Genomic DNA, 20,642 nt, shown 5'->3' with positions numbered 1-20,642 from the left:
TAAGTTTTGTTTGAAGCTAGAAAGGTGGCGGGGTCCGCCAAATAAAAGCAAAGTAAAGGGTATGAAATTGTGTTGTCCTTTAAGGTCAGTCTGTTTACTCAGTCATGAAAGTGAAGAGAGTTTGTTTATTTATTTAGGATCCTTCTCGTCCGATGAAAATGTCATCACCAAAACTACACAGTGCACCTTTAATAGCGTCATGTATTGTTGTATGGCTTTGAATGGCTTGCAGTTGCTTTATGCCTCTTTTCTCTCCTTATCCGGCAACACTGGTCTGACCCCTTTAGACGCAGCCGGAGGCAGGACGTCAAGTACGGGAACCCCATCCGCCAGTGCCGAGGCTTCAACTCCAACGGTAAGACTCCTGTTCTACAACCTCCTGAGTTTCCCCCTCTGCTTCCATTACTTCCATTTGTTTATTAATGAACTCAGAAGGTTGAGAATAACGACACGTCTCATTACCGCCGCTCCAAACAGCTCGCGGTTGTCATTGTTATGGGCTGTAATGACTGTACTCCGGCAGCTTTATGGTAATATGTGAAAGCCGTATCGCTAAAAAGGTCTTTGATTTGCCACAACTGAGATTTTGGTTGTAAGGAGTTCATGGTAATGAGTGTTTTGGTTGCCATGGAAATCCCTCTCTCTCTGTGCCCCGCAGCCAATAAGAATACTCTGGAGATGGTGCAGTACGGGGTGGAGGGAAGCAGCACCTTCCTGGAGTGTCAGGCCCGCTCTCCGCACGCTGTCATTAAATGGCATCTGCAGAGAGATAACAGCGACCGCAGGAAAGAGGTGAGCTGCCACTCACCGTGTTTCTCAGAGATGCTGCTTACTCTACCCAAACACACATCCCCCCCCCCCTTGCTAAACTTCCTGATGTCTCGCATTGGCTCGAAAACTTCCCTTTGACGATGAGCATTTCCACAGATGAACGTGAAAAATGTCCATATGGGGGCGGAAGTCACTCCACAACTACAGTATTTCATTTCGTGTTGTTTCTTCGTTGTCATGGAGAGACATGTTTGTTTGTTTTTTATATGCAGTCTGACACATCTGAGAAATGACCCCGGAGTAATTCTTTTCCGATAATCTGCTAACACGATTAAGCGATCGAGGCTCTGATTGAGCGAGGCCTGATTTCTCACACAGACCTCCGACGGTCCTCAGCACCCGGGGGAAGGACACACAAAGGGGAGCTGTGAAAAAAACTCTCCGCCATGATATATAACCCCGAGGCACTGCTGACAGTTTTATTATCGAGCTATGTAGAATCGCTGCCTCCCTTTTTATTGTGTCGGACGGTCTCCGTTCCCACAAGCAGAACCGGGTTCGCTGATGCCTCGCTCATCGGATCCGGAGCTAAAAAGCTGTCGTCCGTAATCAGATTCCATCCTGTGGGTGTACAGATGGGTTAAGAGAGACGCTGTTTGATTGAGTTTGAATTGATTGGTTTTTTTTTCTTTATCTGTCGGTGGCCTGTGGTCTGGATAATCTCTGTGTCAGCCCTGACCATTTGCAGTATAAACCCTAACAATTACAGCTGTTTTGTAAATCAAACGGGTACAGATAGTAGCTTAACATCCACAGGGTGTCACTTCACAGGTGTTTAATGAGCTGCTGTTTTTTTTTCTGCCGCTGCAGATGCGTTCCGATGGTCGGATTCTGAAGACAGAACAAGGCCTCCTCCTGCGGTCTCTGCAGCCATCTGACTCTGGCATGTACCAGTGTACGGCCACGGAGAAGAACTTCAAGCACGCGCTGGTCAAGCTGCAGCTGGTGGTTCTGTCCAGCCGGGCCGTCAACAACGTGCTGGTGGAGGGCGCGGGAGGGCTGGTGCCGTCTTCCCTCCACTCCAGCACCCAGTGGACCCCGAGCGCAGGCCAGTACAAGGACCTGCTGACCATCCTGAGCCAGCCGGAGATGACCCTGATCAATCAGTACTGCCAGGACTACTGGCAGTTCGGAGACCCGCTGATGGGCGCCCTCAAGGCCAAAGACCTGAAGGAGCTCAAAGAGCAGAAGAAGCCCCGCAACCGCCGGCATCACAGGGAGGGGGAGGAGAACGAGGAGCAGGAGGAGGTAGAGACATGAGGAGCCCAGCTTTGTGTCGGAAACACCCTCAGCCACCCTCCCACCCCACCCCACCCCCACCCCCACCCCGTGAAAACTGGGAGAGACTCATTGAGAGTAGCGACGTGAAAAAAAAAAAATCCACAAACCGATAAAAAAGAGCAAACTGAGAAAAAAGATAGGCTTACAAACAAAAACCCCAACATACATCCTCTCAAACAGTAAGATATATGATACACAGTATTTATTGTAGGTTGTATATAGTATCATTCTGTGGATTTCTTTGTACTTATAGAAAAAAAAAACATGCTCTTTGTGTATAGGTACCTTTGGGGCAAATATTATTGTTATTATTGATGTTGTTAATTTTATTGTTGCTGTTACTGTCATTACAAAACTCATCTGTCAGCATCATATGACCTTGGCGACTGTTTGGAATGTGTTATCAGGCGTGTAAGCTGTCTGAGGCGAGCTCCAGGAAGCTCTCTGTGACAAGGAGATGAGATGTTGATACGAGGTGACGGGATCTCTGTTGTTTTCTTGCTTCTTGCTTTGACTCGATGCCAGGACTCTTTTTATTTCTGGACACTCCAGGAACGCCTGCGATGCAGCCTCCCTGTGGCTGCATGCGGACAGAGACTTTATATTGCAAGGGGACCATCGACACGTGGTCCTAATTATTGAGGGGAAAAAAAAGTCCCTCTCCATGGGAACCCAGATGTTCAGATGACTGGTCAGATATTCTCGCCGGTCTACTCTGGCCTCTTGATAAGAACCTTTGTTTTGTTTGTTATGTCCTTCCTGACCGGAGGATTGATTGTAAAATGATGCAGCATCTTTGCTACTTTTCAGCCCAGTTACTAATGTTGATAATTTAATTCCCAGTTGTACCCGCGACTAACCTGAAGCTTCTCCTTACGGCAGAGGGATAGGACGATGTCAGAGTGATGAGTTGTAAGTCAGAATTCGGACGTCTCTCATTCTGAGAATGAGAATTAATCACGGGCCGTTGTAGCTCATCGGGCCATGTTGTACTTGTTGTTCTCAACGTATTGTATTCAACCGTCTCACATTCTGAGAAAAAAAAAGTCTGAATTTGAGAAAGAAACTAGGACTTCTGAGAAAGAAGCTGAAATTCTGAAACAAAAGTCTGAACTAATTCTGATTTTAAACTCTAAATTCACAACTCATACAGTTTTCACATGTGGCTCTAATCATCTTCCGGATCTTCTGGCCATGAACTCGAGTTTAAAGAAACAAGCAACAGATCAGTTTTTTTTTTTTTTTTTTTTTTTTTTTTTATGACATCTATTATATATTAAATATAATAGCTGGGTTCTTTTCAAATGCAAACATCCTTTGAACAGAGATTGAGGTGCAATATCGGGTCAAGGTTCTGCACAAAGGGCATTATTCTTTTACTTTCAAGGGACATTGGCTGGGGCCAAATGCTACAAGCACACTCGGGCAAGCTATAGCTCACTTCAGTTAAAAAAAGAACGAATCCAATTTAAGATGACAGAGGTGCCCGGATCAGGCAGCAGGTTTTTAGCTCTGAGCACACGAGACATCTTTTGTTCTTTCTTCCTTTGACATTCATGTGTGGAAAAAAAAAAATAATTGCCCGTATACACAACAGAGCATTGTAACAATGTTGTGACACTAACCAAAATATTGGGAAGCTGGCTTTCATTGTGTGCATGAACCTGTATTTGTACTGTAATTCTGATAACTGTGTGGTCGTTTTTTGTTTTTTTTTCCTTCTGTTTTTCATCTCGAGCGGTGTACAGCGCGGTCTCAGTACAGGACGATGTGGAAAACACAGGCTTTAAAGATGCACTCATTTCAAATATTCCCTGTGTCAAGCGTGTGATGCATCTTTTCATTGACGTAGATTCCGTCAGAGTATTGAATGAAATCATCTCAAGTACGCGTTTGGATAGCACATAATATGGTATCATCTAAAATGTATAAAACAGCATATTAGTTACATAGACAAAGAGTTGAATTTAATGAGCGAGCTGTTATTAAATATGAGTGATAGTTCTATTGATTAGAATTTGTATGCTCACCCCGAGTACGCTGTGCTATTAAAAACACTTCTCCAGGAAGTATGATTAACAGCGTTTTCATGTATAAAAATATATGACCAGGATACAAAAAAACAAAAAAAACAAATCTGGAACGAGATGCAAATTAATTTTCATATCATTCTGACATTTCCAGGCAATTAATACACCTTGTCTATCGTCCATTCAGGCTGTGTAAAAGTCATGTTGAACGCCTCTGGGAAGATGCATCCATAATTCATACGGGGGGTATCTGTATCTGCTCCTCAATGTGGGATGTCTGTCTGCATTCCCAGAATCAATCGCAGCTTCTGGTGGTCTCCTTCAAATGAGTCCAGGGGTTATACAGCAAAAAAAAAAAAAATGCAAAGAAAAGGTTGTACAATTTGTTGGTATTTTTAAAAAAATGTGTCTGTAGTTTTTTGAGTGTTTCTGTTTGTTTTGTATTTTTGCATCATCAGACTTTATGGAGAAAAAAAAAGAGAAAAAAACTAAATGCACAGAGGTGATGTTATTGTAATGACTCGTGTAAATTACTCTATCTTCCCTTTCCATTGTTGTTGCTGACTAATAAATTAAAGCTCTATATTTTATAAGAATGGAATGCTCCCCCCCTTCATTGTGATTGGCTTGATACTGGATGTTTTCCATGTTCTGCCCAGAACCCTCTGGATCCTTGGAATAAAGTTGTACCTGTTAAAGAGATATGTATGCACTTTGTATAAAACATACACACTGCATTTGTGTTAAAATGAATCCATTGGGAGGTAAAACGCCTCCAATGAAAGGACACGGGAAGAGATTGCTCTCTGTTATTAGTGTGTCTTCACCTCCGAGCCTCAGAGGAATTGATTATACAAATTCCTAATCCCCTTCGATTAATATGTTCATGTAAAGCACGATCAGTGCTCAAAAGTTCATTAATTCAGATTTCCAGCATTTAATAATGCTAGCTAATCAGAAAATACCTCTGGGAGATTGATTTTGTTGTTAATCAATCCAAATTTCTCAACAAGTCGGCCAGAGGCTTTTGCAAAAATCACTACAAACACAATGTCTCACATTTTCAGCTGCGCAGTGATAAAGTAAGCCATGACCAAACAAACTTCTCTGCATTGATCATACTAAATCTGCTTTTACATACAAATCTCACTCATGTCTATTTTACAATAAACTGAGACAAATCGCTTCAATTAAACCCCACACTGACACAGATACTACAACATATGACGGCTGGAGATAACCTGCAAACTGTAGCAGTGCTAAAATAGTTGCAGTTTGTTAAGTTGAGGTTTGAAAAATGACAATAGGCTGGGCGGCTGTAGCTCAGTGGGTAGAGCTGGTGGATCAGAGACTTGAAGGTCACTGGTTTGAATCCTGGCTCCCCTGGGGCGGAACTGAGCTGCATGTCGAAGTATCCTTGAGCAAGATACTGAACTCCAAAATTGCTCCTGATGTGCAGTTGGCACCTTGTGCGGCTTCCATCAGTAAGGGTCCTGCGATGAGCTGGCGACTCATCCAGGGTGTACACTGGCCTTCGCCCATAGGGTTCACTGGATTTGGCCCCAGTAATCCCGCGACCCCTTGAAAAAGGGGGATAAAAGCAGTAACATCCCGCGACCCTCACGGAAAAAGCGGAAGAAAACGAAACAATAGGCTAAGCGCACAAAAATACTTGGTTTACTTGGCTAGTTTTAGCTAGCAAAAATGTTGTGTCAGGTTTAGCTAACAGAAATACTTGGTTATACCTAAAAAAAAAAAAGAAAGCAAAAGAAAGGTCACAGTTTTGGGTAACAACAAGTAAGCTATGTTTGTGACATTAAAAATATGTTACATTGTGACATAGTAAGTACAAAAGTATTACTTCAAAATGAGTACCTTAAAAGGACTCACCATCAACTTTGGTTCTCACACAAGACATAAATAGTGGTAACCTGAGTGCTTGTTTGGCCCAACCATCAGACATTCACTCCATCCTTGTCCTTGTGCAGATTTGGGTCGTAGCTCCATCATCTGATTTCCTCTTTTTCTCCCATCGTAACAACTACTACCACTAGAGGTGCCAGCATAACAATAAACATGATGTGGTTCGTTCAGATGTGGCCTATACAGGTGTTTTTCAGGTGAGGACGGGCTGACATTTTGTGATGTCATTTAGGGGCTTTAGTGGCTTTTAATATCATTGCATTACTATTAGTAACACCCATAGGTGTCCTTTTATTACAGGTCTAAATATTGTTGTGAGACGTCTATACCTCCATCACACTCCAGGCAAAAGGGTTCAGCTAAAGACCAGTGCCGTGTTCCGATATCCATACTTCCCGTACTTACTATACTTAGTTTGAGTACTTAGGATGTTCCGATATCGATCGCGGCGAAAAGAAGTGTACCTAAAGGACCCGGATGTTGCCCTCATAACAGCAAAAACGTTGAGTGTGCAACGATGTACACTTTACGCACTCAACGGCCGCCATCTTGTCTACGTAGCGGAAGAAGTGGAGCCAGGCAGAGGCACTCATCTTGAAAAAAATGTTTTAAGGGCTACTGAGACGACAGCGCCTGCAGCGGAGCCATATTGCAGGATTGTAGGACTGTAACTGTTAAAAAGTAAAGTCGTAGATGTCTTTTGTTCACCGTTCACAGTGGGATGTTTTTGGCGGGTGAAGAGCCGCAGCGGCTGTCGCAATCGTAATTTCCGGCAAGTGCACCACAGAGTTTTAGATTTGGAACAACACTCACCTGCTGAAATCTGCGTACTTAGTAAGTGCGGATAGTGCACTACGTTTAAGTGTACTCATGGAAGTATGAATATCGGAACACAGCACAGAAGAGAGTATTGTCCCCTGCTCTGAGGTTTGTCTCTGAGGTGTGGATGCCTAAATCACCACATTAAGGTCTACAGTTGTTATTCTATAAACATTTATTGACCATGACTGTCCGTGTTTCCAACTATCAAGGTCGCTTGGTCAGCAGTTTGTTTCCATCCCATAATGAATCATAAGAAATGTGCGATGGAAGTAATGAAGGCGAGACTGGCTCACACCACCCGAGGGAAACAGGCTGCTGTCAGGTCAGACAAGTGTGCTTCAGTCAAGCCCATCAGGCTTTCTTCACCTCATAAAAGCCTTGATGGAGGAATTGACCCCTGATCAGCTCAAGAGTGACTCACATACTCCCACAGCAATCTAGGTCAGGAGCAAAGTGGCAGAAAAGAGGAGAGAAAGAAGGAAAAGGCCATGAGGAAGAGCACGTCTGCACCGCATGAGAGACACAAAACATCTTTACATTTCCCAGAATATCTTCAAGGGCTGTAGGTTCATTATTACGTACATAACGTGCATATACAAACCTATACTTAAATGTGAGTAAATGCATTACTAATGAAGTATGCTGGTGTATCTAATATATTTAAGAAATACGAAAATACATGAGACACTGTCAGGGCCTTTACACACCGAGGACCTGACAAATAGATGACTGAGAAAATGCGAAAATACTCTGCTACGAACATTTTGCATCGAAACTTATCAGAAAAAACAAAAAACGGATTCAACATCATCCATGATGATCTTGTCTTCATCCTACATCTTGAGTATATCCCATTTTACATGTTAAGTTAAGAGAAGTTCCACCGCCTCATGGATCTGTTACCTGTGTTCAGTTCCAGTCAGAAAGATGGCCCAGAGAAACACCACACAGCACAGCGTGAGCAAAGCTGCTCTCCCGTCACATGTCTGATAATAAGGTCCTCTGGGCTTTGGCTACGTGGGGCATCTTCTGTTGTTTCTGCTCCTCCTGGGACGTGATTTGACATCTGTTCTGCACATCCTGATTGAAAAAAATGCATATCGTTTTTTCACAGCGTAACATTGGCCTTCTCTTTGACAGCACTCAAGACAAAAACAACAGTCGGAGAAAAATAGACTGACATGCAAATAAATCACACACACACACAAAAAAAAAAAAACCTGGAATGTATAGGCATTAACTTTAATAGCAAGCAGTTCTTCCCTTACTTAGAGTCGGGACTCCAACAAGGGCTCATCAGGAGACACATAGTTCAAAATGGAAAAGTTTGGCCACCTTTCGAAATGATGATCCCAATAAATATGGGCATCATATCTGTAATCTGTTGATACATCCATGATGGCAGCTTGTATAGCTCAGTTAGCTGTGCAGCCTGCTAGACTACCAGGGGAGTGTTGGCGTTTACACTGTTGGCACACAAGATTCAGACGGCCGGTAGAGGTTTTCCTCCCTACGTTTTCAGATCCAGGGCTAGTTGGTTAGCATGTTCAGTTCAGTAACTTCAGTAGACATCTCTGCAGCCCATTACATAGATGTCTTTGACATTATATCAAAAGTGCTGTTTAGTGTTTGTAGTTATTTAAAAATATTTTCAGCAAAAAGTCGAACATATTGCGTCTTTAAGGAAAAAGTGCCTAGGTGCTCCACATGAACACACTTGAAGATGCAGTGACTCGTACCAATGGGAATATGGCGATGTCCTCGGGGGTGTGAGGGAATATGAAGGTATTATATGATTATATTACATAATCGAGGGTCAGTTTTGGTAAAATACAAAAACTATCCAGTCCTTGAATTCAGACGTTGGAAAGGTTTGAAGGGAGGAGGTTTGAGATTCTTTTAGACGAACTGGCAAACACTGTTTTTGAACGAATGCTGTTCCCTGAAGACGTCATGGACTTACTGTCAGATTTGTCATACTTTTCAAGCCGCTCAATACTTTTCTAATTAAACCGTCTTCAGCTGCACTGCTCACAACGTTACACCGACTCTGTAGGTCATGTCTGACTGCAAGGGGTCACGAGAAGACCTGCCGCATTGCTTTCATATTTGTGGGTAACGTGGCAAAAAGGAGCTGGGAACAAGAGCTCCCTGGCACACCTGTCTCACTGTTTCTATTGTGCCACAAAATGGATTCAATTATAATGAAATTCATTCAACGAAATGTCACTGAATTCACTCATAAAGGCCAACAATCGTATTAAGTTTGCAGGCACCTCATCATTTCTCCAGATGAATATGTGGGCTACTGTATAATGTGAGGTATCGACCCTCGAGCGTCGACGTTTGGCTCGTGTAGAGAGCCGTAAAACAAACTGCGATGGGAATAAGTGACGAGGGATGAATGTTCGCCGAACTCTCAGGCCAACTCGGATGCTTCATAATTCATGAAAGTTAAAACATGAGGAAACCGGAAAAAAGGCACTGATGCAAAACATGTTGCATTCTTGTTTTTACTCACGCACATAATGAATAAAAAGCGGATCAGAGTGCAGATGTGCTCCTTGTACTTCACTGCGAATTCACAGCTGTGCACCATACCTACCCCTGTTACATACGCTTGTTTAGGGCTCGGGATGCGCTCGTCGCTCAATGCGGATGTCACGAATGCTGTCCCACAAGGAGGACCTCCTCCGCTCCAGTTAGCCCGGATGACATATAGGAAAAATGCAGAGATGAGAACATGTCTGGAGACACCTTTTTCATCGCAGCACGGGTTTGTTTCGGGACAAAGCAGACAATAGGTCAAACGGTTTTGAAAAGCATCACGGGGCATTCCAGGCATCAGATGACATCTGGGCCCTACAGAACTCTGTTGTCCACTTTTTTCATTCCACCGCATAGACTGAGCTCTGTTCTCTCCGCTTATCTGATTCCCAAGCAGGGAGCAGACGAGGAGGGGGGGTCACGGTGACAGCTCTCAATAGAGGACACCAATATTCAGGGTCAGCCTCCCACACAGTGCCTGGTAAAATTATATCTGCATCATCACCACATCGCTTCAAATCCGTCCACCTCCGCCTCTGAATCAGAAACTGGCTTCAAACCAAGAGGCTGATCAACACTGCGGAAATTCAAAACTACCCACAAAGACGGTTGACCCATCAGCCGGTTCTGTGCACAACACAGCAGAGATGTGTCTCTGCGGGGCCATTATCTCTCCACAGTGCATATCACATGACATAAAGCCAGGCCACGGCATCACTCGCATCATTCAGTTGACTTCTCAGACGTGGAATCCAGCGCCGTCTTATCGTCCAGTCTGATCTGCTGCTCTGGTGGCTCAGAGGCAGTCGTGGCATTCTCTGGTTATCTGCTCCGTCTCTCTCACAGCGAGAGCTGCCGGACACTCGCCGCATTGTTGGAACAGAGAGACTCGGGAGTTGGACGGTGAGAGGCAGACATTTGGCATGCCATGAGGCTGGTTCTTTGTTCACAGGCATCCTTCTGAAGACCTACAGCCTTGGCCGCCGTTGAAAACTAAACTCAGTCCATTAGAGGCTTGATGAGCTGACATTCACTTAATGCCCCGACCTGGGATCCGTCACAAACTGGGTTTAAGAGTTTAGCGCGGGGTGTTTTATTTGACGCATCACACTGCATTCTGGCACCCGTGAGCTCTGAGTTCTAACATTGTCAGACTTTCTCAGGCAGCAACTGTACGGAGATGAGACTCTGGGGAAAGTGTGGAATAACCATTGTGGACCACCAGTGCCCTCTAAAGTACAGCAGAGAGAGGGGGGGGGAGCAACACTGCTCTCTGCTGCTGCTGCGCCATCACAACAGGGGTGCAGCTGCATTACACGTGATCAACCAGCAGATGGCAGGAGGCAACAGGGTCAGCAGGACCGTTCACATGGAACAAAAAGGCTTGTTTATCGAGAGCAAACACACAAAACCTCCATTTAGAAATGTGCACAGTAAACAGACTCATTAAGATTGAAGTTATTATGTATAAAATTTTTAAAAAATTATGAAATTTGTACTTTGATGTTTACATGTTGTTTGCAAAATGTTTGCTACATGAAATATGGAAATAGCCAGTGTTGGAGAAAGTACTCAGACATTTTACTCAAGTAAAAATACTCTATTACAAGTCAAAACCATGTGTCCAACATAGGTGCAGCAAAATGCACCCAAATACTTTAAACTAGAAGTACTCACACAGCCGGAAAATAGTTCATGTGTCTGTTGTATTATGATGTGTTATGGTATTAACATTATGAGATCAATAGCGACTCTGCAGCGCGTTTGTAGCCTTTATCCGTGTGTGGAGGACTGAGTGAGGGGTTAGAGTCGATAAGTTTAGCTCAGTATTTTCCTAACTCGGGCTTGGCCCCCTCTCAAGAGCCACGCGATCAATTTGGGGGTTATGAAGTGATTTATTGAGGCAGGAAAGAAGAAGAAAAGTTCTGCTATAAACATCGGTCTTGTGGACTTTTATCATATTGATTCATTTGACCTCATTCCCAGTCAACATGAATGTTCCTGTATCCCGCAAGAGATTCATGTTGACAGGCTGTGTTCTCTGCTCTAGATCGTGTCGGTGCAAGACATTTCCCTCCGAGCTGCTGTGGAATAGAGGCATTAAATGAATATGTGCGAGTTACGTACAAGAACCTCTAAAGTGCGCTTGAGTACACTACTTGAGTAAATGCAATTAGTCACACAAAGAGGAATGAGCAGTCATACACTACACCATTTCCATGAATATAAAGTTGCAAATAGGCTGTTAAACCAGCTGTGTTGTAATTATACTATATATTATAACAATATAATAACCATCATTAATAAATGTTAAATTGATAGTTAATTAAACTTTGTTTTAAAATGATCGCACTGTCAATAAACAGCGAATGCTTTATTAACCATTCATTAAGCAGGTTTATAAACTTCAATTGAAACTTTAGAATGGCCATCCAAATGTTTATCGATGAACTACACACTATTTATTCTCCATTTACAGAGTAATATAAAGATCAGCTGAAATTTCGGAATAAAGTTACTATATAAATGCTTTAAAAGCATTGCATTGTTGTTCACAATAAGTTTACTAAATAATAACTAAAGCTAAATGATCTATTAACTTACCATCATTAATGATGTTTATTAAAAAAGTGTTTCCTGTATTAATTATAAACCTGATTTAACCAAAATGTAATCACTGTCAGTGGCTGCTCCTCACACTGATCACAGTTAATAACTGAAGAAGCTGCAACATTATGTGTTTTCTGCAGGTCCTCAGTGGCTGCAGCAGTGATCGATCACCTTCCAACCATTCTGTGCCAATAAATCAATGCTACACACTGCATCCATGCATCATTTTCATAATTCTTCCCGTGGAATACTGTCATCAGTTTGGATCTGATGGCTGATAGAGTTTCCTCCAAGATGGAAACATCAATAGTGCAAGGAAAACACTTGTAACAAGCAGAGCGGCGTTAAAACCCAATGACTTGTGTAAGTAGATTCATTCTGGCCTGCTGTTACCTAAGTATTTTTGTATCGATCGCTCCACATAACTCCGTCTGCAACGTGCAGCAGGCAGCTCCTCTTTTAGCTTAGCTAGTCTGTGAGTTTGGTTTTGCCCAGAGGACGTGCAATATGTTGGTATTCCTTGTAAAAATTCTCCTTTCCCCTCGGCAAGGACGGATTCTGATCAGCAGCCTCTCTTCTCCACATTGCTAGTTGAGACACACGGGAAACTGACACTTCCCTCACCCTACCACTCTTAATGAAGTCATCAAATGACACAGAGAGATACGGAGTTAGGATCCCCCTGAGACCCTGCGACAGCGTGGATGGCTGCGTGCCACTGTACAACGGGCTCGAAAAAAGAGGAAATCTCCCAAGGGGAGGTCTATTGAAACCCCAAAAAGGCCTAGAAAGCGAGCTCTCTGCATTTTCATTCCGACACGATGCAATTCAAGTATCCTGGAAAGTGTCACCAAATGGCACTGCTGGGATTTTTTCGAAACACGAGTTCACACCCCACCAGGATGGGCACTAAGCTTGTGCTAATTGAGAGCGTGTAACACAGATGCTCTCCTCAGAGTTCGGGGGGGGGGGGGGGCGAGTGTGATGACGCAGGCTGTTTCCCACATTTTCTCGAAATAATCCTGCGGATCCTCGATCGAGCTCTCGTTTCCGAGAGGATTCGGTGAAATGAGGAGACTCGCAGATGAGTGAACAGATGAAGTAGAACTTTATTACCATCAAAGTCATCAACTCAGTCAAGGAGTACAGTACAGAGCTCACAAATGCAAGACAGGACCTACAGGTGACCACTGGTCCTGGCAAACATCACATCTACAAAAACACCTGTAAGTGCATGGCGAAATGAACAGACATGGGGTACTAAATACAGTGAGTAATGTATTGGAAAAAAGCATTGCTTTAAACTGTGTAACAGTATCCGAACAGGGTTTATTTGCCATCTAAACAAAGAGAACGGACCACATGAAATAATCTATTCACATAAAAAAATTCATCTGTTGTTCTTCTATTTAAGCGTCTCGTTAAAATCTAAATATTCATCTTTAACAATGTAAGAAACAATACAGTGGTGTTATCTGAATGATTGGCGTGTCTACCAATCCACCGTAGCACAAGTTCAAAGGAGAGACGCGTAGAAATAAAAGACTCAAACTTTTTACAGATAGTAAATGCGATAAAGTTTCCTCCAGAGTCTCTTTTTTTATCTGAGGTGGACACTTTCATATAAATTCACAGGTGTTCACAGTAATTTGACGACAGACTGGGTAGAGTCAGACAGAGCGGCCGCGCACGAGCCTTAACATGTTTCACTTCATTTATATCAATCTAATTTTGACGAGATGCCCGCTGTCTGTAAGTGACCGGCGATTAAAAGCCCGCGGTTCAGTGTGTGTTAGCACAGGAAATCATGTGGGCACTCGCAGGCCAGGGGAGCACATGTGGTCTCATTGGCCCTCTCCCACACACACTTATCTGACAGCAGCCCTGTGTTGGTTAGTTAAGTAACGGACAGCTGGTGAGGACTGTAGACTTGTACTTACAGGTACATGGACTGTATCGAAAGGACACCAGGAATCACAGTTTCTGCAGCCAGTCGAATATTGCTCAATTTCCTCTAGAGGGATTACAGAGAACTCCTTCTGTAGCTCGTTATTAATGCTCGAGGGGACCAGGGACAGAAAAGGAGAGATAGTTATTACTGTTGATCAAGTATAAGCTCAAAAGTCTACGGAATTAACAAGTGACTGAAACGAGGCAAAGAAGAGATATAGAAATAAAAAAGTAGAAATAAAAAAAAACAAACAATAAGTTCAGAAATGTCAAAGATATGCTTTATACATGTTTTTCAGTACAATACAGGTCAGCAAAGCTGAGGTGTTGAAGGTGACCCTAGTTACCACAAAGTCAGTAATGATGCATGTCTTCCCTTGAAAGCCGCGTGTGGTCAGTTAATGCACATTTTGTTTTTACAGTTACCACCAGATATTAAGACCAATATGGCATCTGAGTCAATATCCCAACAGAGGACGTGACTGAACACACAAAGGAGAGTGAGATCTTGCGAAAGAAAGAAAAAAATATCCAACACGTGATGGATAAAGATGTCGTGAAGTGACCTTTCTAAAAAAGGAAAGCTACAAATCAATTTGGATGCATAGAACTGCTATGAAATGAAGACAGCTGCGGTGCTGAATGAACAGCGGCGACGGACGGTCTGATGTGTGGTGTGCTTCGGGAAACAACATCAGCCTCGACGTGGCGAGAGGCGACGGAGCGGTGGCCTACGATCGGACGAGGTCGGCAGTGGCGCGTCTTTACCCACCAAGTGGCCGCGAATGTAAAATGAACGGCGAAAAAGGGAGAACGCATGCTGTTTTGGCTACTTCTACAAAGGTCTCTATGTACAGAATCTTTACACTTACAGCTATGAGGTTCTTTCCTGAGCAGGAAGTAGCAAAGGAACATAGTGTTTGTGTGTGTGTGTGCTTATGTGTGAAGCTGCCTGTAGTTCAAAATACAGCACTCGGGAAAATAACTCCCAGTCACCAATCTCAGCATTGTTAACGCACAACACCTGGTTAGTGTAGACAATAACAGATAAGAGGGATAACCATATCTCCCCTGTGTTAGCAACACATGATCTGCTCCGCGCGTGAGGACCAGCGCTGACTGAGTGTGGCGGCACAAGGTCAAAATTTCAGAAGCAAAACTTTTCCACCGATTCGAAGGATAAATATGGTAATTGAAAGACTGACGGGGAGAAGTTTCCCAAGTCGGCTCATTAAAAAGGAATCGGAGCCGTTTTCAGCGCAATTATGTCTTCCTATACTCTCTCATCACTGAGAGAAGAATCAGAGAGGAGGCTGTAGCTCTGAGCCACAGTTTGACAGCAGATCTGTTTTTGCCCCTAAAACCCGGCTGTGCGGAGGGAGACGTGGATTCTATAATCTGACGTAAAACACCGGAGGGTCAGTGGAAAAAGACACAATAGATGTAGAAAGAAAGCTAACGCAACGCAGCACTCAGGGAAGGTAGCACACAGCCTCCATGAGATGATACTAATGCTGCAAGTGAGAGAGAAGCAGAGTCAGTGTCACCATGCTAGCAGCTAATGTACAGTGTGCAGGAGGTGGTGGGGACTGCAGAGGTCACACAGGGAGGGGTGGTGGGGGGGGTCTAACCCTGCTCGTCCCCACCCTCAGTGGCTGCATGCAGAGCAGCTGAAGCTTCTCCGTTACAACGCGATGTGGGCTCGGGCTCCTGCGGCGCCGGGCTGGGCTGCTGTGGCTCCGCGGCTGAGGCCGCCGCCTCGGCTCCGGCCTCAGGTGCCGGTTGGCTTATCTCCGCTCCGGCGGGGAGCTCTGTGACGGCAGCAGGTGCTCCCTCGGGTGCAGATGACGTTGCGGAGGGGTCGGCGGCAGCCGGAGGGGCCGCAGCGTCCGCTGGGGCAGCAGCTGCAGGGGTAGTTGCCCTCGATTCGCTCGACTCAGGTGCTCTCAGTCTCTTCATGATGGTGGTGACCCGCACAGCTTTCTGCAGGAGGAGGGAGAACAAGCTGAGTTCAAAGACGGCACTGTAACCTGAAAACTTACTCAAAGAACATCAACTCTCACTGGATTTCCTCAACACTACTACAGTTTCCTGATCAAGGACTGCACAACTACTGTTGAACTTTGTGATGAGGAGCTTCCTGGAGTAGAGAACAAAAGGGCTCACCTTCCACTTAGCTCTGGCGAAGTTCTTCTCTATTTGTGCGCACACATTTTCCTTGATGTTCTTATCTGAAGCTGCACCGCCAGAGATCCTGTTGTACAAAAGTGGGAGAAACACAGCGTCACAACAGAGCTTCCATTATCTTTTAATACCAGAGGCTACTTTTACAGGAACAGTTTAACCTTTGAGGATTATTCTGATCATATTTTTGGTTCGGCCTTTCTCTAGCTCCTAGTTTCATAGTTTTTGCCCCGGTGGCAGCTCAGGTTTATTGTAAAGTAAAGCATCAGCCTCGTTGTTAGCGGAATCAATGCTGAGCACTCATTAAGAACTGTGTTTCTCGATGTGATTTTAAGGGACACGTCAAACAAGAAAGAAAGTCTGCTCTTTTGCTGCTGTTCAGATCAGTCGACAGTCTCAGTACAGTTGAAAGAGTCTAATATCAAAGCTCCGCTGCCTACCATTCATGGTTTATAGCCTCCTGGGCTGTCAGTCTCTGGTCTTGATCCACCTCCATCAGACGTGCAACCAGACTCTTAGCTGTCAGAGAAAAATACACAGAAGACGCTCAACAAAAAGGCGTTTGTTCTCCTGACGGATGGGAACACAAACATGACATGTTTTTGACCGCGGCAGAGGCAAGAAGGAAGGAAATCAGCGGCATTTGAAATGTTTACAAAGCAAGCTGCCTTTGTGTGCTTCCACAGTGTTAACTTTATCCAGCGCGCACCTGAGTCAGAGATTTCGTCCCAGTACGGAGAGTCGAACTCGTAATCGCCTGCCAGGATCTTCCGGAACAGGTTCTTGTCGTGGTTTTCGTAATCATCGTCATCGGTTTCATCGTAGAACGGAGGGTTGCCTGACAGCCTGAATTAGCCGAAAGAAGAGAAGAGCGTCAAAAAAGGCAAATGGCAAAAATGTGATTATGAACTTGAAAATGAGCGTGTATCCTTTAAGCGAGGTCATCATATGTTTGGAGTCATTCATCTCCTCTCTTCAGGATTTACGCCATCACTTACAGTATGTACATGATGACACCTGTCGCCCAGCAGTCCACAGGCCGGCCATACCGCTGTCTGCCAACCACCTCTGGAGCTGCACGACAACACAAGACGCATCATCATTTCTGGCTGTCACATCACAACTCATCTGTCTGCTTAATAGCATCTTATGTATATCCTCACCCAGGTACTCTGGTGTCCCACAGGGGTCTTTGATTAGTCCGTTCTCCAGCTTGGCAAGATGGAAGTCGCTGATGACAATTTTGGAGTGCTTCAGGCGGTTGTAGTAAACCAAGTTCTCCAACTAGAGAAGAAAGACATTATGATGACAACTATTAACATACTACTCATGTTGTCTTCAGAGTTTATCATCTGGTCCCCGTTTAGGCGGTTGTGAGATCATTTTCTGATGGAAATATAATGAGAGGACGGAAAGCATCTAAAAAGTTTAATTAGCCAGTGCAAATTAAAACCAGTCAAATCAAACGAGAGACAGTTTAATTTAGTCATTTTTATCGTGACCGGACAAAAGATGAATGTCTCGACCAAGTTTGGCGTATATATCTGCTGCGTGGATTTTCATTTAAGCTGACAGTCCCATACAGGGACTTTTATAAAGGATTTAAGGTAGAGAAGCTAATTAAGCTTTTGCTATTAATAGTCATCACATGGCGAGCTCCTCTTCCTTTGTTACTACAGAGACTAAGCGTTACATTATTTTAACTCTGCGCACCCCGCCCAGCGTCTTGCAGGCATGCCAATCACATATTTGCCTTTTCTGTGGCCGACCCACCAGGTTCACTTAGAAACAGGCTGGGATCAGAAAGAATACATTAACATACATTATAGGTAGGCTACCTGCTTTCATCCCCTTTAAACACAGGGCTCTCCCCTCCATGACTGACAGCTCGGGAACCCTGTGGTGAGTTTTCCTCAGAGGAAAGTTACTGTCACCTACTCCGCGCAGAGTTTCAAATATAGAGCTCAAATAATCACACCGTTTCATGAAAATCTGAAAACACACATGAAACAAATTAAGCGAAATTCTGGTCCGGCAAAGCGAGAGATGTGCGAGGCAGCAGCTCACTGCAGGCAGCCATCGCAGCGTGACTCCGGCTCTGCTCCGCTGATCTGGACCGTCAGCCATATGTACTATAGGCAGGCTCGCTCGCTTGAATTAAAGTGAAATTGATTTCATGCAGCAGAGTCTACTGGGGGTTATTGTTGGAGCTGCTGATAAACGGCACCGAGAGGGCTCGCAGATGAAAGGTTTTTCAGATTACAATCTTTGTTTCAGAACCATTTAGATCACTACGTTTTCACCGCATGACCGATTCTCCAGGAGCTCCTGAGCACTCGTGAGTTCAAAAGTAGTTCAAAAGTGAAATCCTTTACATATATTACAGTTTTATTGCGTACGCTTGTCTTACAACAGTAAGATGTCATCACAGTAGCGGAACACTTGCGCTCCGGCACTCCTGTAGCTCGTTACCTTGAGGTTTCTGTGAACAATCCTCAGGGAGTGGAGGTAGGCCACAGCCTCCAACACCTGGCGCACCACGTTGCTGGTGTCTCGCTCTGAGTAGTAGCCCTGGTCCAGGATCCAGTCAAACACCTCTCTGCCCGTTGCACTGTGGAAAAGAGAAGGGCAGCAATGTGTTTTCATGCCGGATGTTGAAAGTTCAGCATTGGAAGATTTGCACCGTGTAACCTCTAATTTTAATTAGAGAGTTCATATTTAAAGTGAAATAGTTATCATATTGCTGACAAGATTAACCCTCGTATTGTCCTCCCATTTACTACGCACCTTTTGTCCTCCCGGGTCAAATTGATCGGTCTGTTTTGACTGCTAATAATTTTTTTGTTTACCCTTTTTAGTGAACATATATCTTACATATCTAACATATATTCAACACGTATTTTTGTCATGTATGGTATGATAGACCTCATTTACATAAAGTTATACCTATTTTTTTTAGTAAAACAAAGCAGAAATTCTTAATTATTTTCACTAGAAGTAGATGGAATTTCACAGACTGGTATATGTCAAAGTTTAGTCATTATATTGTTTTGAAACCATTTCAATTTTTTTAATGGCAGCAATTAGACACATCTGTTGTCCTCCCAGGTCAAATTGACCCAGTCCTGTCTGACTGTTTTTTAAAGCATTAAATGATAACACAATTTTGTGTTACACCTTTTAGTCAACTTGTTTCCGACACATTACCACAAATTTGACATTCATTTTTGTAATGTATGGTGTAATAAAGCTCATTTCCATGAAATTATACCAAATTTTTGAGTAAAATAAGCAGGAATTATGAATTATTTTGACTATAGTTAGGATCAGAGGCACATAGGTTGATGCATTATCACAGACTGGTGTATGTCAAAGTTTAGTCATGATATTGTTTCGAAACCATTTCAGACTTTTTAAACAACTCACCACATCTGTAAAAGGGAAATCATTTCCTATAGATCAGACCTACTCAGCTGGTGGCCACATGGCCGAATGCGGCCCTTTGACAACATCCTTCTGGCCCTGTGATAATTCTGTTAGTATTGGCTAATTAGTCTATTAATTAGTGATGCCTGCTGCTGTGTCTGCTGTTTAAGCAGAGGCAATTTTCAGAAAGAATCAAGTAACCTAGACTTTTTCCCCTGTTATTTTGTAATAATAATAATGATAATAATAATAATAATAACAACAACAATAATAATAATATGATATAAAAATAATAATATTTAAATAAAGTTAGTTTTTTAATAGTAAAAACTTATAAACAAAGAAGGAAAAAAAGTGTCTGGTTTTACCACATTAAAATTCAGAGCTTTACAGATCAGACATGGGGAATGTGAAAGTGTGGATCTGGTTTGGAAATTTTTTCTGTGTTTGATCATTTTCTCTGTAAGCAGAACTCCTAAACCCTCGAGTCATGTGCCCTGAGAAGACGTGACAACTATTGCACATTAGCATTTACATGGAAATGTATCAAATTCCCCAAGAACACATGCTGATGAGACCGGAGCCGCTAACGAGCATCAGTGGTGGAATGTAACTGAGTAGATGTACTGAGGTACTGCACTCAGGTATGAATTTGTACTTGAGTCTTTTGTGTTGAAGCAATAAATGTAATTGACAAAGCCTCAAATCACAATCACATCGCCTCAGTGGGCTTTATAATCTGTACAGTGAGCGACAGCCTGGATTCTAGTGAGGAGAAGCTTGCCATATAAAGAACTTTCTTCTTTAGTCCACTGTATTCATACTGTTTGGTTACGAGTTACTTTAAAAATATAACATATGAGGAGCCTTTAGAATAAAAAAGTACCACTGAATTGATTAGTTGATTAATTGATTAGTTAATTGGAAATGAAATTATTTGCCAACTATTTTGATAACCGTCATTCTTAATGCAGAAACATGTTCAGGTTCCACCTTTGCAAAATGTGAAAATATGCAGTTTTTTCTTGTAGATAATTC

General features: G+C 43.3%; 2 protein-coding genes across 6 annotated transcripts in view; one reads left to right on the top strand and one right to left on the bottom strand.

The window, feature by feature from the left end:
- Positions 1-2,142, top strand: part of LOC115583927 (semaphorin-3F-like) — a 68,351-nt gene extending 66,209 nt beyond the window's left edge. For all 3 annotated transcript variants that reach the window (XM_030421182.1, XM_030421183.1, XM_030421180.1), the window contains 3 exons: positions 273-355; positions 659-792; positions 1,642-2,142. In XM_030421182.1, coding sequence (XP_030277042.1) covers positions 273-355; positions 659-792; positions 1,642-2,091 — 667 coding nt within the window. In that variant the 3' untranslated portion in view covers positions 2,092-2,142. The remainder of the gene's footprint in view (positions 1-272; positions 356-658; positions 793-1,641) is intronic.
- Positions 2,143-13,129: 10,987 nt separating this feature from the next.
- The window catches only part of LOC115583629 (caM kinase-like vesicle-associated protein), a 50,575-nt gene continuing 43,062 nt past the window's right edge, over positions 13,130-20,642 (bottom strand). For all 3 annotated transcript variants that reach the window (XM_030420688.1, XM_030420687.1, XM_030420689.1), the window contains 7 exons: positions 18,651-18,789; positions 17,342-17,462; positions 17,177-17,252; positions 16,888-17,024; positions 16,619-16,697; positions 16,161-16,248; positions 13,130-15,977 (listed from right to left, as the gene is read on the bottom strand). In XM_030420688.1, the coding sequence (XP_030276548.1) occupies positions 15,621-15,977; positions 16,161-16,248; positions 16,619-16,697; positions 16,888-17,024; positions 17,177-17,252; positions 17,342-17,462; positions 18,651-18,789 (997 nt within the window). In that variant the 3' untranslated portion in view covers positions 13,130-15,620. The remainder of the gene's footprint in view (positions 15,978-16,160; positions 16,249-16,618; positions 16,698-16,887; positions 17,025-17,176; positions 17,253-17,341; positions 17,463-18,650; positions 18,790-20,642) is intronic.

The sequence above is a fragment of the Sparus aurata genome, chromosome 6 (assembly GCF_900880675.1).
Source record: "Sparus aurata chromosome 6, fSpaAur1.1, whole genome shotgun sequence".
NCBI classification, from domain to species: Eukaryota; Metazoa; Chordata; class Actinopteri; order Spariformes; family Sparidae; genus Sparus; species Sparus aurata.
This window is presented reverse-complemented; position numbering and strand designations above follow the sequence as displayed.